The sequence below is a fragment of the Cynocephalus volans genome, chromosome 18, assembly GCF_027409185.1.
Source record: "Cynocephalus volans isolate mCynVol1 chromosome 18, mCynVol1.pri, whole genome shotgun sequence".
Classification (NCBI taxonomy): Eukaryota; Metazoa; Chordata; class Mammalia; order Dermoptera; family Cynocephalidae; genus Cynocephalus; species Cynocephalus volans.
The window spans coordinates 9929504-9946709 of NC_084477.1; the positions used below are offsets into that span (position 1 = coordinate 9929504).

The 17206-nt window shown below is 39.1% G+C and overlaps 1 protein-coding gene across 4 annotated transcripts in view; it reads left to right on the plus strand.

Moving 5' to 3' along the window:
- The first annotated feature begins 321 nt into the window (after positions 1-321).
- Positions 322-17206, plus strand: part of ENAH (ENAH actin regulator) — a 147510-nt gene continuing 130625 nt past the window's right edge. Inside the window, exon 1 of one of the 4 annotated variants that reach the window (XM_063082871.1) lies at positions 322-847. In XM_063082871.1, coding sequence (XP_062938941.1) covers positions 843-847 — 5 coding nt within the window. In that variant the 5' untranslated portion in view covers positions 322-842. The remainder of the gene's footprint in view (positions 848-17206) is intronic. The other 3 variants (XM_063082870.1, XM_063082873.1, XM_063082872.1) reach the window with 3 other exon arrangements.

Sequence of the window (17206 nt, forward strand, 5' to 3'; positions counted from 1 at the left end):
AGGGTCCCGAGCGGGCAGCAGCGCGAGCCGAGGCCCGGCCCCGCGCGAGTCCCCCCGCCGGGGAGGTCTGGGCGCCTCGCTCTCGAGACCCCGGCCGCAGGGCAGGCCCGGGAGCTCCCCCCCCCAGCCTCAGGGGAGCGGGAGGCGACGGGAGGGGGCCCAGGGCCAAGGACAACCCCGGGCGCCGCACGGCGGGCGGGGCGGGGACGCCACAAAGAACCTCCGCTCGGCCGCCGCCGCCGCCGCCCACCCCGCTCTCCGCAGTCCGGAGGAGGCCCGGCCGCCCGCGCGCGCCGCCGGGGGAGGTGGGGGGTGCGCGCCCGGCCCCGCTCCCCTCCCCCCGCGCCCCCGGGGAGGGCGGGAGGGAGGAGGCGGCGCCTGCGTGCTCCTCCGCCGCGCGCCCCGCCTCCTCCCGGGCCCCTCGCGGCCGTCCAGACGCTCATCCGCGGCTGCAGCAGCTGCCGCTTGCACACGGCCTGGGCGGCGGGCGCGGCGGGCGCGGGCCCCGGGCGGGCACCCCTCGGAGGGCGGCCGAGGAAGCTCCGGGAGGAGGCGGAAAAAGAAAAGGAGGAGGAGGAGGAAGGCGGCGGCGGCCGCCGGGGAACCCGCTCCGCGCCTCGGCCTCTCCGCCCCCTCCCCAGCCTTCCCGTCGCCCTCTTTCCTCACACGCCGGGCCGGCGCCTCGGCTTTGTGAGGGGAGATGGTGTAGCCGCCCGGCCGCCGAAGGAGGAGCCGGACACTTGTCGCCCGTCTCCGAGCTGCGGCCCCGCCCCTGAGGAGAGAAGACCCCAGGAGGGCTCGGCGTCTCCGGCTGCCGGGGAAGCCTCGGCGCGGCCGGCACCATGAGGTGAGGGGCGCTCGGGCGGGGGCCGGGCCGGCCATTGTGCCGCGGGAGCCGCGACCCCCGCTGTCCCCGGAACCCGCCTTCCCTCTCCCGGCCCCGCGCGTCGCCCCGGTCTCCGGCGTCTTCCTCCCCTGTCCCCCTTTTGTCCCTTCTCATCTCGCTTGCTTTCTTGTCACCCTCGCCGGCGCTTCTGACGGTGGTTGGGGGGGGTCTCGCCCCGCTGTCCCCCCGTTTTCCCCCAGATGCTCTTCTCTCTCCCAGGATGTCCCTTCCCAAATTTAATGGGCGCCGGGCTCCCCCCCGCGCCCCCCAGCCCTGGCAGGAGCAACCCCGGGAGGTGGGGAGGGGTTCGACAATCGGAAGCGTTCGTGTTGCTGGGAAACAGGTATTTTTCCGTGTAGACGTACAAATTTCATGCGCTTTTCGTGCACAACTCTCGTGTTTCATTTAAAAAGGTAGAAAAGTTTGAAAGGTCTGAAATCTCTGCGGGAAATCAAGTGTCTCGGGTAGGGGTCGGTGAAGGTGCTGTGAAAGGTGACATTTCACGGCGGGGGGGGGAAGGGAAGGAATTTCTTGGGTCTCCATTGGGGCGGGCAGGCGAGGCTGGGATCAGTAAGTTGTTTGGGGTGTGCAAGCGGGGACGGGGGGTTTGTTTGGAAAACCCTTTGCTCTCCTTCCTCTGTACCAGCCTGTGTTGCATTGCAGCAGCGGCTTTTTCCCTTTCCTCTGTCATCAGTAAAACAGAAGCCCAATTATGTTTTTCAGCCCCAAAGGATAGAATTGAACGTACTGGCGTGAAGTATTTTTTTTTAATTGATACGACAAAACATATGCTGTGAATATTTTTCTTTTTTGTTTCTCCAATTGTGTAGGAGAGAAAAACCAGGATGTGTTGTGTCATTCATTGGAGATTCCCCCCCCCCCCCCCAGTCTTCCCTAAGCCTGTTTTGTGTCCATAACCTTGGTCTTTTCGGATTGGTGCAGGACTTCGTGAGAAATGGGACTTGGTAAACTGAAGGTTGATCCATTCTGCGTTATCATCCTTAAAGGCCTTCCTTTTTGGTTAAACAATTGTGGATAAAGTAAATTACTCCATTTCTTTCTCCTGGAAGAGATAGTCTTACAGTTCATTTGGATTTGAATCTCCTTTGTGTTAAAGATTAATGGCCAACCATCGCCAAGACCTTTATAATGTAATACAATGAGATTTGAATGATATAATCTATAAATTCTGTCCCTTTGGCATGAAAATGTCATGTCATTGGAATTCTTTCTCAATTTAAGTAGTTTCCATTTTAAACTTTAGTTTTCTTTTTTTTTTTTTGTTAAGGATGAATATGTTCTCATTTTGCTTTTTTTTTTACATTTTTTTGATATCTCTGTGTTGTATTTTCACTTAAGCTTACTTTGAATTTAAACTTTTTTTCTTTGATTCCAAGTTACAGACCTTTATTTATACTGGCCTTAAAAAATGTGTTTAATCCTGAGTCTCTAAGGGACTGACCTCTTTTCCTTGGTTATTTCAGACAAGTTATTTTCAAATGTAATGAATCAGTTTAAAAAGTAATTATGGCATACAAACCAAAAACCATAATTAATCTTTGTAAAATACAGCTTGAAAAACTTCAGTCATGTGTAAGCTTGGTTTGTCCGTTTTTAAAATCAAGTTACTGGGCCGGCCCGTGGCTCACTCGGGAGAGTGCGGTGCTGATAACACCAAGGCCCCGGGTTCGGATCCCATATATGGATGGCCGGTTCGCTCACTGGCTGAGTGTGGTGCTGACAACACCAAGTCAAGGGTTAAGATCCCCTTACCGGTCATCTTTAAAAAAAAAAAAAAAAAATCAAGTTACTGATGTCCTTGAAAACTCAGGAACTATAATCGAATATATGTAATATTGTGTCTTGTAATACTATATACTGTTGATATCTGCTTTAGAGATTTAATGCGGTAGGGGTCTTGCAGATCAGAACTAATCAGTTTCTTCAAATTTTGAGTGAGTTTATGTTAAAATTGAGAAATGTAAAACAGTGAAAGTGGATTATCTTAAAATTAAAACGACTGTAAAGTTGTCTAATTCAGAGGCTGTGAACCAAAAAAAAAAAAAATTAAAAGATTTGGGTATTTAGTAGTTTTATCACTATCATGTATAGTTGTCAGTCTGTTACAGGTAAATTATGTATTCACTTTAAAGTTCTTTTTCTAATAAAAAGTAACTTTTTTTTTTTTTTTTTTTTTTTAAAAGATGACCGGTAAGGGGATCTTAACCCTTGACTTGGTGTTGTCAGCACCACGCTCTCAGTGAGCTAACCGGCCATCCCTATATGGGATCCGAACCCGTGGCCTTGGTGTTATCAGCACCACACTCTCCCGAGTGAGCCACGGGCGGGCCCAAAAGTAACTTTTTAAAAGTTCTCTTTTTGCTCTATTTCTTATTAAGTTTAGATAGGAATCACTGATGTTTTACAGTAGGGTAAATATGGAACATGGTACACAGGTCTGAAAAGTTTAAGCAGTCTACAGTAATTCTTTATAGGCTAATTTTGAATAATTTAAGAGTAGAAAAGAGGATCGGCTTTTCACTTTGGAAGGCATTGGATTATTTGGTAGGTGGTTTGTGCAGCTTGGGCAGGCACATTTCTTAGATACCTGTAAAAAGTAGGATGGTCTGGTATGGAGGTAAAAGCTTTTTGCTGCTTGCAAAAGTCTGAAATATTTTGGTGCTTAAGAAAGGGCTTTTCAGGTTGTATTAATATTGGCTTAGTCTATGATGCTTTCCAGTACCTTAAGACTTAAATGTTAACCTTTTAAGTCAAGTTTTTTTTAGTTAATATTAAGGGGTAGTTCTGATGTTTCAAAGGCTGTCTAGAAATAGAAATGCTTGGGCAAGAATTTCATATTAAATTGGTCGGAATTCTGAAAAGAGGGTATGATGATATGTTATGGTGTAAGTATTTATTATGAGATCTCTCAGATGACCTTAATTTTAGGAATAGCAGGCTCACTTTGATATAATGGAATCTTACACAGGAGGGAACCGAATGATACTTAACGTCTTGAAAAACAGTCATAAGACATTCCACACATGTAAAATGCTGTATATATTTTTATTTAATATTGTGTTTAAAGATAAGGATTAAAAAAATAGAAAAAGAATATTACTTATACAGGACTGTGGAAGGAGACAAAAAAAAGGTACTTTTAGTGTCTCATCTGACTTTTTGGTTTTATTCTTATTTCTAATTTATGTAAAGTTTTGGAAGTATAAGATGCTTTGTGATTGACACATCCATACACACACTTAATATAGTGTATGCCTTTAATGATTGTATTTTTAAAATTAGTTGTTTAGTTACTGAAGTTTTTTTTTTTTTTTAGCAGAAAGAGAATCTTGTCTGATCTAAAATAGTTACCTGTAGCCTCATGGCTGGGAAGAGCTGAGAAGGTTTTGTATTGACATTATTGGGTCCATATTGAATAGTCCAGACTTCCATGTGACTTTCTCATATAGGAAGGTGTAATAGGGTTGTGAAGATTTGGCTAAGCCACTTACTAGCTGGGTGACCTTGTGCTACTCACATTATTTCACTGATGTACTGTATTTTAAAGCAAATATGTAAAAATCAGGATAATTATTTTTTGGGTAGTGAGGATCACGTGGTAATGGAAGAGAAGGTGATTTGTATATTTTGTAGGTGTTATAGAAGTATTATACTCCTCTTGTTTAGAGACCTAGTTTTATTTCAGAGTAGTTGGGTAAAACTTTTGGGCAGTTTGCTTCTTCCCTGGACCTTATGTTTAGTTCAAGGATGTCAACTAGAGGGCCGAGCCCGTGGCGCACTCGGTAGAGGGCGACGCTCCCGCCGCGGGTTCGGATCCTATATAGGAATGACGGGTGCGCTCACTGGCTGAGTGCCGGTCACGAAAAAACGACAAAAAAAAAAAAAAAAAAAAAAAAAAAAAGGATGTCAACTAGGTTACATTTTGCTTCTGTGCTAAAATTGGTAGTGGCTGCTATGTTGATAAGGCCATTGATACATTTCTGGGCTTGGTGAGAAAGAGTGCCATGATTCATTTGTAATGTTTGGTTGGTCCTAGATAGTGGCATTGAGTGATTCCTGGAGTGCTACTTATTTAACCATTTGTGATCTAGTCCAAACTTATTTCATAGGTGAGGAAACTGTTCTCGAGGTTTCCTTCCTGTGTGTATTTAGGGTCTTTGAAGTACTTCTTGTGATTTTGTTCATTTATGATATTGATAAATTTTAACATACATTTTAGAGTGTGGTACAATTAAGGGTCAGAAGATCCAGGTTTTATATGCTGACCTATTAATGGAGCAAACTAGTAAAAAATAGAGATAATCCTATTATTTCACAGGATTATTGTGTCCAGTGTGAAGCGAGATATCCATGAAAGGATACAAATAGTAGTCTCTCTGTTCCCATGACTCTTCATTTATACTTGTAGCTGTTGGATGTGTGACTTTCCCACAGAGGTTTATTTTAGGAGCAGAAGCCAAATTTTCATTTTTTTGAATATCAGTATTGTAGTTATTTATTAAGTGAATAAATCTTGAATAAGTGTGGGTTAGTAGAGAAAATTTACAAAAGTTTATATAGTATTCAAGGTTTTGGATACCTTGTTAGCCCAGTTGGAATAAGCAGATAAACTAGGCAGGCACCATTTGGCTGGTATAGAAGAAATGACATACTGGATTGATAGCTTTGGTTATTGATCCTACACACAGCTTAAAACAGGGGTTATATATAACTTGTAAAACACAGGCCGGCCCGTGGCTCACTCGGTAGAGTGCGGTGCTGATAACTTGTAAAACACACAGTCTTTATCATGAGTGTAAGATATGGAAAAATGTGATTTCAATTTTTAAGCTTTTGTGGGGGACTAACAGGATACTTAAATCCTTCCTGTGCCAACCTACAGTTGTCTTTTCCTCTTTTTTATTTTCTCCCTTTTTTTTGAAATTGATGGATGGGATTGAGTAGAAGTACAAATTAAAAGAGAGGATCTGAACTGAGACCGTGCCTCAGAGGATGTTTTAAGGGCTTATGAAGTTTTCAGAGTAGAAGCCGTAAGGAAATTCCTTGTCAGACTTTCTGCGAAGTAATCCCTAACTTTATTCCCCCTCCTGCAGCTTTTCCTGTGTGTTCCTATGCACTCTGCATATTTTTTGCTATTGTGTTTGTTACACTGTCTTTTAATTATCTGCATCTGTTTGTCCCTCTTCATTGTAAGCTCCTTGAAGGCAGGGACTGCATTTTTATATTCACTGTATCAGCAAAATACTTGGCAAACAGTGGGTGGGGGCCCACATATGTGTTTGACTTTGTGGTGTTTCTTTTGTACAATCTATTCATTAACAATAACAGTCACTGTTTTTTTGGAGTACCTGTAATTTTCTAGAAGCTATATTGGTTACTGTAAGGTATAATATGGTATTTGGCAGGTACTAAATGTTAATAAAATTATTTAATTAACAAATAAACAAAACCCAGCATCCTGACCACAAGAATAGGTGTAGAATTTGTTTATTGCTCCTACAGGAAGCTCATAGGTGGCCAGAGAGACACTCAGGTTTGTTTAACTCCAAAGCCATTTGGAGGATACCATGTTTTCTTGACAGCATTATTATATCCTGAACTAATAAGAAGGGCCATCATTCTGTTTGTTTCTTTGATCAAAGAACTCATGAATATTTTTGAGTAGTAAGCTTGTGTATCTCTATTGGTTTAGCTGTTTTCTACTCCATTTAATGCCTGCTTTGCTTTCTTATCAGTGCTTGAATTACTAATAATTGGATAGTTCATGATATTCATGAAGGAAGATGTATTAGTCAGCTCGGCTTGCCATAACAAAATACCACAGAGTGGGTGTCTTAAACAACAGAAATTTATTTTCTCACAGTTCTGGAGGCTGGAAGTCCAAGATCAAGTTGCTAGCATGGTCAGGTTCTGGTGAGGGCTCTCTTCCTGGCTTGCCAGAGACTGCCTTTTCTTTATGTCCTCACTTAGTGGGGCGGGGGGGGATCGGGATGGGGGTGGGAGTGGGAGTGGGAAGCTGGGGATGGGATTTCTCTCACTTCTTATTAGGCAACCAGTCCTGTTGGATTAGGGCTCCTCCCTTATGACCTCTTTAACCTTTATTACTTTCTAAAAGCTCTGTCTCCAAGTACAGTCACCTTGGGGATTAGGGTATCAACATATAAATTTTGGCAGGGCATAATTCAGTCCATAGCAGAAGATAATCTACATTTTTTTTTTTTTTGTTAGTAAATACAACTTTGATGGAATAAGGTAATCTATGATTCTTAAGTGAATTATAGATAGGTTTTGTTTTCAGTAATTTTAATGTAGAAATCATTTACTAAAGAAGATAATTGGCAGGGGGTTGATTTATGCAAGAGACCTTATATTTTCTAGAAATATCTTTACATGGGAAGCTTCTGTTTTACAGAGATTCTTATAAATTTAATTAACATGAAATTTTTCCAAAGAATCCTTTTGGTATGAAGCAATGTACTTCTATACATGCAGAGGTTGCACAGTATGGGGTAAAGAGTACAGGCTTCGAAGTCAACTTTGGGTTTGAGTTCTAGTTTTGATGTTTATTAACTAATTGATTTTTGAGTAGGTTACAAACTTTTCTTGAGATTTCAATTTCTTCTCTAAATTGGAGATAATTTCTGCATTACAGAGTTGTTGGGAATATTAAGTAAAATCCCGGTATAACATTTGTCATACAAAATGGGCTTGATGAGAGTAAACCCCCTATTTCTGTGAAAGTCTGACATCTCTTAAGTTTACGTTAAGAATGTGAAAAACCACGTAAAATGGTGCAGCTGGTTTAGAAATCGATTTGGCAATTCCTCAGAAAGTTAAACATAGAGTTATCATATGACCCAGCAATTTCACTCCTAGGTATATACACAAGATAAATGAAAACATACTTCCACACAAAGATTTGTACAGAAATGTTCATTAGCAGCATTCATTATTCATAGTAGCCCAAAAGTGGAAACCCAAATGTCCCTCAACTGATGAATGGATAATGGAAATATGGTATATCCATAAAATGGTATGACATGTGACCATCAAAAGGAATGAAGTAATGATACGTGCCACAGCAGGAATGTAAGGACAGGAGATTGAGGGGGACCTCTGAAGCATGAATGGTACATTATTCTAAGTGAAGGGAGCCAGACAGAAAAGGCCATATATCGTATGATTCCTTTTATGTGAAATGTCCAGAATAGGCAGATACGTAGAGACAAAAAGTAGATTGGTAGTTGCCAGGGGTGAGGGAGGAATGGGAAGTGACTACTTTTAAGGCTATGTATGGGCTTTCTTTCTGGGTGATGAAAATGTTTTGGAATTAGACAGTGGTGATGTTTGCACAACCTTGTGATTATACTAAAAACCCTTGAATTTCACACTTTATTTTTTAATTACTGTTTTTGGCAGCTGGCTGGTGGAGGGAGCTAACCCCAGACCTTGGTGTTCTCAGCACCACACTCTAACCAATGGGGCTAACCAGGCAGAATTTTACCCTTCAAAAATGATGAATTTTATGGCATATGATTTATATCTCAGTTACCCTCCCCACCATCCTTGGATTATTATTTTTACTTATTCAAGACAGAGCCACTGGGCTTTTCTCTATAGGGAACCAGACAGGTGGGACTGCTGAAGTAGAAACCTTTATAGTGGTGCCTTTGAGAGGCCTCAAGAAGTTTTGGAGCTATATCTTCATGTTAACGTAGAAGCCATCTCTCTGTAGCCCTGTTGTAAGTAAGGATGACTAAGGTCACTGATAAAATGTGATGAAGCAAATTTGTTGGAATATTCAGAAAACTTTAATCTGGGTGGTGATTTTCCTGGGTCTGTTTATAATAGTCTTGAAAACCAAAGAGTTTTGTCTTTGGGGAATGAGGTAGTCATGATGACATCTTTAAATGAACTAAGTACTTTCTAGTGGTAAAGGCTTTCTAGAACATCTGGTGTTGGTAGCAGTACATCTGATGATAATGAAATCAGAATGACTACCTTTAACTGTGCTTTAGAGGTCCTCATCTCTTGTCATTTTTGGTGGCTGTGTTATATTTGTCAGCTTGGTAGGGGAGAAACTTTGTAAAGAACCCAAGAACATAAGTAAAACGAATAGCTCTTTTCGGTCAAATCTCAAGGGAGGAGTCCATATTGTTCATTAGGGATCTTTCTCTGCAGGTTTTATAATCATTAAATATTGGTTATTTGAGTATCTACTTTGTTCCAAATCCTATTAGACTGGTATTGCAAGCAAAGTTGTGACTGTTCAATCTTTAAAAATTTAAGATTTGTGAATCTTAAGTTTTCATTTAAAACTTAGTTTTTTTTCATTATAGTCTCCTTAATCTTTGTATTTGCAGTATTTTTAGAAAATAAGGGCCTGCCAGTTAGCTCAGTTGGTTAGAGCATGGTGCTGATAACACCAAGGTCCAGGGTTCAATGCCTGTACCAGCCAGCTGCCAAAAAAAAAAAAAAAAGAAAGAAAATGATCCAATTACTGTTGTCCAAATAAATGTCTGGTCAGTGTTTTTTTTTTTTTAATTACTTTTTTCCTTTCTTTATGAAGCAATACAGATTTTTGCACGGATTTTAGAAGGTACGGAAAGTATTACAGATGTTAAAAACTCAAATCCAAACCATCTAGAATTCTAATATTTTGACGTATAGCTTTATAGACTTTTTGTAAATGCATATGCAGCCATAAATGTGCTTGTGTGTATGAGTATGTTTTACATAAAAGTGAGATTGTGTAATTTAAAAATGGAATTATACTATATTGTGTATTTTGTAGCTGACCCCTTTCCATGTAATTTTTGTCACTAAATACAGATTTAGATAATTTTCAGTGAATACATAGTATTTCATAGCTTTGGATGGATGACCTTATCTACTAGTTTAATCTCTTAGGGGTGGACTTTTAGATTTGTTTCACTGTTTTTAACTATTTTGTAATTGTAAAACAACACCGCCATAAACATCTTTGGATATATATCTTTTTGCGCATATCTTTTTTTTTTTTTTAAAAGATGACCGGTAAGGGGATCTTAACCCTTGACTTGGTGTTGTCAGCACCACGCTCAGCCAGTGAGCGAACCGGCCATCCGTATATGGGATCCGAACCCGGGGCCTTCGTGTTATCAGCACCTCCCTATCAGCACCTCCCGAGTGAGCCACGGGCCGGCCCTCTTTTTGCACATATCTGATTATATTTTAGGATAAGTTTCTGGAAATAAAATCAAGGAATAGTACTTCCCTCTTTCATTTTCCTATGTAGTCTGCCTGTGTCCTGCCAGGTCTACTTCCATCTGCTTCTGTCCATCTCACCAGCACTGCTCAAGTCCAGGCCACTGTAGCTCTTTCTTGAACAATTAGTGTTTTTTCACTTCCAGTCTCCCCCATTTTCTATGCATCACTCAGAATGGTCTTCAAGTGGAAATGAGATACTATTATTCCTTTCCTAAAGCCTTTAATGGCATCTTATTCTTAGAATAAAAGCCAAATTAATAGTAAAACTAAAATTATTAAGGTCTTGTGTGATCTGGTTCTGTATTCCTGGTTCCTAGCACAGGCCTCTGTGAGTGTGCAATAAGTATTTGAGTGAATAATAAATAAAATTGCCAGACTAAGGGAAATTTTGTCGGTTTTTGATACACATTACCAAATTAGCAACACTACAGGAGAGTTCTAGTTTCTCCACATTCTGGCCAACTCAGGGCATTATCAGCTATTTTAATCTTTGCCAGTCTGATAGGCAAAAGGTGTTATCTCATTATTTGAATTTGTATTTCTTTGATTACTAGTAGGTTTGAACATCTCTTCGTGTGTTTATTGGACATCTCTATTTTTGTTTGAATTGTCTGGTCATGTGCCTTGGGCTGTATAGTCTTTCTTGTAATGATTTATAATATCTTAAGGATATTAATCCTTCCTTTATAGTGCATATATATTATATCAGTTACTTACTGCAGGTGGTTTGATTACAAACCACCTCACAGCCTAGTAAAACATGGATGGGTTGGCTGGTCTCATCTGGACTCACTCCTCATGTGTTTTCATTCACTTGGCTGGGTTCATCTGGTGTGTATGTTATGTGTTGCCCCTTGCACCTCCTCACTTAGCAATAGTAGCCTTCTGTGAGAGCATGCCCAGAATGTCAGCTCTTACCAAACCTCTGCTTGCATCCTGGTTGCTTATGTCTCCTTGGCCAAAGCAAGTCACGTGGTCAAGCCCAGAGTAGTGTGGAAGGAGAGGACACAAGGACATGTAAAGAGGTGTGTGGTTTATTAGAGGCCATGAGGCAAAATCTATTACATGTTCTTCTAAATTTGTTACTTGTTTTTTAATTTTATTTGTTTTGGTATAGAAGTTTTAAAATTTCTTGTTAAATCCATCAGTCTTTACCTTTATAGTTTCTGCCTTTGGTGTCATGCCTTCCCCAACCTAAAGTTGTATACATATTCACCTACATTTTCTTCTATAACTTTTATGGTTTCATTTATGTTTAAATTTAGGCCACCAAAAAAATGAAAGAAAAAAAATTTAGGCCACCTGAAATTTGGTGTAAGATGGGAGGTTAGTATCTAACTAAATGTCAAATATTTAGTGATTTGTCAGCATCATTTGTTGAATATTCATCCTTTTCCACTGATTTGAAATGCCATATTCGTTGTATACTGAATTACCAAATGGTTCTGTTTTTGGACCAATTATCTAATTCTATGCTAGTACCTCACTTTTATTTACTCTAACTATATATTTTAAAATCTAATAAGGGACGTTACTATTTATTTTCTTCAAAACTTGATTCTGTTTAATATATTCTCTCAGGTTAGTTTTAGAATCATTTTATGAATTAAAAGCAATAAAAATGAAATAAAAAATAAAAATTACAGTTCCCAAACCCGTTCGGGTTTACTTAGAATTGCGCTGCTGGGAGCGCGGCGACCGCGGGTTCGGATCTTATATAGGAATGGCTGGTGCACTCACTGGCTGAGTGCTGGTCACGAAAAAGACCAAAAAAAAAAAAAAAAAAAAAAAAAGAATTGTGTTAAATTAATGGGCTAATATAGGTAGGGGAGGGAATTGGCCCTTTGATAATACTGAGTTTTCCATTCTTTTGTCTTCCATATATTCATGTTTTTATTTCATCTTTAGTAAAAGTGTGGCAACACTTTAGTTTCTAGTTTAATAGTTTGGACATGGTACATTTAAAACAGTTTTTGTATGCTTAGAAATTTAATGCATACTCTTTAATATGTAAAAATAATATATATATATAATATGTAAAAGCATATGTAATATACTTTTGGCTTGTTTTATCACAAGTACATCTGTTCCTATTGTTCTTTGTCTTAATTTTATTTAAAATGTATGTATTTAAAGCATAAAGCATGTGTTTTTAAAAAGGTTTTTCCTCTGCTAAGTAACTTAATTCTAGTGTTGGCATTTATACTCCTCAGTTTTCTTAGTTTTAAAAAACACAACAGTTAACAGTTATTGAGCACTTACTGTTTGGAAAATTTACATATTAGCTCATTTAATACTCCTCTAACAACTTATAAGGTAGGAACTGTTGTTATCCCCATTTTATAGACGAGGAAACTGAGGCACAGAGTTAACTGACTTGCTAGGGGTCACCCAGCTAGTAAACAGTGGAACTGAGATTCTCAGGCAGTCTGGTTCCAGAGCCCACGGTTTTAACAATTAAGCTCTTGGGCCTTTCTGTAATACAGTAATAGTTAACTTTTATGAACTGAGGGCTAAAAGTACTTAAATTTTTTAAATGTTGATGTGAGTGAATAATTTATTTTTCCTTGTGATTTCACCATATAAGCGGTGTTTATTTTCTGAAAATAATTGGTACAAGAACAAGGGCATATAGAATGAATTGACCTAGAACATTTCAGAGATAATAGTACATAGCAGGGGTGGGGAGAAAAGGCTCTATTTGGGTTTAATCTTGAATAATGAAACAAAATTATGAAAACATGTTATGGTTGCAACTATGTGTTAAATTCTTAGAATGGAAGAACAATCAATCAAGTGTTGGTTGCTTTAAAAGTGTTTTTGCGTAATTTTTATGACAATTGCAAGGTAGCACGAAAGTATATATTCTTCATGTTATGATGTACTTTTCCAGTATGATCATAAAGAAAGTCATTTTCGTCAGAATATTTGAGGGCTTCATTACTTTTCCTAGGGGCTTTACTTTGATTTTTCAGATCATTTTCTTTTAACCTCCCAGTAAACTTATCTTTGTTAGCTCCAAGCTTGCTCCAATCATTACCTGATTATATCTGTTAAAATGCTTTCGGCTGCCAGTAACAAACATACAAAGTGCTTACACGTTAAGAAAATTTATTTCCTGGAATTGGTAGTTGAGATGCAGAGCAGGCTGCACACACACTACACTCAGTGGCTCCTGGGTATGTTTTGCTGTCTTTGGTATTTGCTTCATCTTCACATAGGCTGTAGGATTTCCACTCAGACTCAGTAGCTCTCGGAGTTCACACACTTCTTGTGTGCCCTTTTCTTAAACTCTCTTGAGGTATAATTTACATACAGCTAAATGCATAAATCATAAGTATTCTTGCAGCTTGGTGAATTTTTACTATATATATACACCTGTGTATACAAACCTGTGTAGCCACCAACCAGGTCAGGATACAAAACATGCTTATCACCCTTTTGAGGTCCCTCATGCTCTTTCCTAGTTAGTATCTCTCTCAAATCTTCATTTTTGCCAGTGGCATTGCCATTGGTTGGAAACAGTTTTCATCAATTTTCAGTGACTTCACGAAGGCCTGCATTTTTTGGAAAGTTTGTTGCTTTCACTTTGTAGATGATTTGTGTTGTGTTGCTTTGTCAATCCCTGGGAGACTTGACAGTGCAAGGGTGAAATGGGCCGATATAGAGGCTAATGCTACCTTGGGAGAGTTGATTGATGGGAACCAATTTCATAAATGGTTAGTTTATTAGTGGATATTTTTGTGTTAGAATTATTCTTGTTTCCTTTGCAACTTCTGGGAGTCTGACTGAACTTTCATATTAAGACCCCGTACCTATTTTGTCTCACATTACATTTTTGTATATACAGTCATGCGCTGCAGAACTGTATAAACAATGATGTTTCTATCAATGAGGGTCTGCATATACAGTGGAGGTCCTGTTAGGGTATAATGCCTATACCGTATAGCTTAGTGTATAGTAGGCTATCCTCTTAGGTTTATGTAAGTACATTCCATGATGTTCACACAACAATGAAATCACCCAATGACGCATTTCTTAGAATGTATTCCTGTCATTAAGCAATAAATGACTGTTTTTCTGGATTCTTCAATTTTTTTACATTTTTTTCCCATATTACTTATTTATTTTAAATTTTAATTTCTTTGGATTCTGTAATTTATTACATTTGTCTGTTACTCCCCTCCAGTCTGTTATCTATGCAGCAGAGAGATCTTTCTGTGAAATTGAGAAATGATCAGCTCAGCCTCATGTCAAAAATACTTCAATGGCTTCCAGTTGCTCTTAGAATTATGACCAAGCTCTTCTGTATTATGGCCTAAATCTTGCATAATCATGATTATGTGATTCCAAAGGTGGTAGAATATCCCCAAAAAGATCAGTCTTCAAAGATCACTTTTAATATAAGTAAAGATGGGCATTGACGTGATCCATTCCCTTATGCTCACAGTTGAGTGGGGAGGAGGCATTAATCAATTTTTAAGAGCTGTGAAGAGCAGTCCACGGTACCGTGAGAGTAAGGACCATTTCATATATTTTTGGCTGATTCCTTTCTAAATAATGTCTTTCTCAAAAAATACTTAACAATTTTCTCCAGTATTTATGCCTTTTAGTTACAGCAGATTGCCAGTGTTACTTTGTATTGCTTTAGTAAAGTGCTATTTTGTCATACTTTAAGGGATAATCCCTTGGAGTGTTATCTTTTTACTTTATATTCCTCTGGATATGGAAGTTTTTCAAGGTGTTTTCATTTTGGGGGGAGATAGTCAAGTTTAATAGAATTAGCATTGATTTCTGTTTACTAACTGTGAGACTTTGATTGTCCCAAACTTCAGTTTCTTTCTCTGCAAAATGGAATTAATAGTTTATTGCCTTGTTTTGAGATTTGCCATAATGTATTTAGAGGATTTATGAATTTGGTGTATTCTATTTATTGCTTTCTTCTAGAGTTCAAGATCCTGAATGTTCTTTTGCCTTTTTTGCTTTAACTTTTAATATGAAAGTTTGTTTGGGGGCACTCTAAAAATATGTATAGCCTGTCAAATTTTAGAGTAGCTATATTTTAAAATGATGTTTTAAAATGTGTTCGGATGAACCTTTAAATTAAAAACCAGCCCCTGGAGTGTAGAACAGTTATTGCCATTTGGAACTAGGCTCCCCCCACCCCCCATATCTCACTCTACCTTGCCTTTATAATGCTTGGTCCTTACATGGTAGTAAACTTCCTCCTCCTCAAAAAAAAAAAAAAAAACCGTTCACCTGCATCCTGTGGCACACAGATGAGATGTCTCAACCTGGCATTCAGGGCTCTTTGAAAAACAGTCCAGCTGTGCCTTTCAGTGCTCCCCACTTGAGTTCTTTTTAGGGAATTTTGGTCTCAATACTTTTGTTCTCTTGTCTTCTGGAAGGCTGCATTCTCTGTGCTTACCTCAGTTCCACTCTTGCTTCAGTTTCCTCTTATAGTTTGTCTTCAGAAAACATTCCAGGCTAAGTCTCTCTCCCTTCTTGAACTCATAGCATCTGTTGACCATCCAGTTCATTTGGTACTTGAGATACACATTTTCCCTCAAAAAACGAAGTGTAAACTCATGGCACATTTCCCCAAACACTTTGTGTTATGGTGGGTACAACCAGAGACTTCCAGTAACTTTTTATGGATAAATTAAAAAACTGAACTCATAATTGATTTTTTTTTTTAAATGCTTTCTCATTTTAATTCTTTAGCTGAGTCATCTGACTTTTCGTAAAGGTGTTGGGACACCTTTAAACAATATTATACGCAGTATGTTTTGGATAAGTGATAAAGATATTATGGTATTTAACATTTGGGTAAAATTTTTAATATGTACTTGAAAGCAAAAAGACAACACATCAAATTTATATTTTGTTTTGTTTTAGTTTTCCTACCTGGAAATCTTCTACAAGATAAGTATCCTACTACCCAATCAGCGATCCTGTTTCCCTTAAACAGATTGTTACAGTTCTTTCCATCTGAGACTGTAGAAAGTACTAAAATTTAAAAACTAATTCAGTAAGATTTTTAAAAAATATAAACGTATACTATAGATCTTGGGTACAATTATGAGGTAGGCAGTTTTTTTTGTGACCTCCAAATCGATTCTTCCCTTATTTTCTTAAATGCCTATAATTTTCAGTCTGGATTCTCCAGAGAAACAGAACCAGTATTATTTGTTTAAAGGAATTGCATTGGCTCACGTGATTGTGGGAGCTGGTAAGTCCAAAATCTGTAAAGCAGACTGGCAGCCTGGAAACTCAGGGATGAGTTGATGTTGCATCTTGAGACTGAAATTTGTAGGACAGGCCTCTAAGCAGAAAGTCAGACAGGATTTCTGTGTTACAGTCTTGAGGCAGAATTCCTTCCATGCCTTTTCTAGCTTCTCTTGTTTGCTGGCAATTCTTGGCATTCCTTGGCTTGTAGATACATCACTTCAGTCTTCTGCTTCTGTGGTCACATGGCTGTTTTTTCCTTGTGTCTCTTCATATGGCATTTTCCTCCTACACTAAGTATACCAACCTACTCCAGGGTGACCTCTTCTTAACTAATTACATCTGCACTGATTCTGTCTCTAAATAAGGTCACATTCTGAGGTACTGAGGATTAGGACTTCAACATCAGCTCTTGCCTGATTTTCCCATTTGTGTATGGACCACAACTTTGATCTCATTCATCTCTCACCTTAGCGAGACAGATGACAGAGGGAGACATGCATACACACACATTAAAAATAAATATATGCAAAAGACTGCACAAGAAAGCTACTAGAGCTAATAAACGAATTCAGCAAAGTTGCAGTGTACAAGAGCAGCACACAAAAATCGGTTATGTTTCTGTATGCTGGCAAATGAACAAAAACCCTAAGAGAAACTAAAAAAGCAATTCCATTTACTGTAGCATCTGAAGGAATATAATACCTAGGAATCAATTTAACCAAGGTGGTGAAATACTTGGACACTGAAAACTACAAAATAATGCTGAGAGAAATTATAGAATACCTGAGTAAATAAAATGACGTTTCATGTTCATGAATT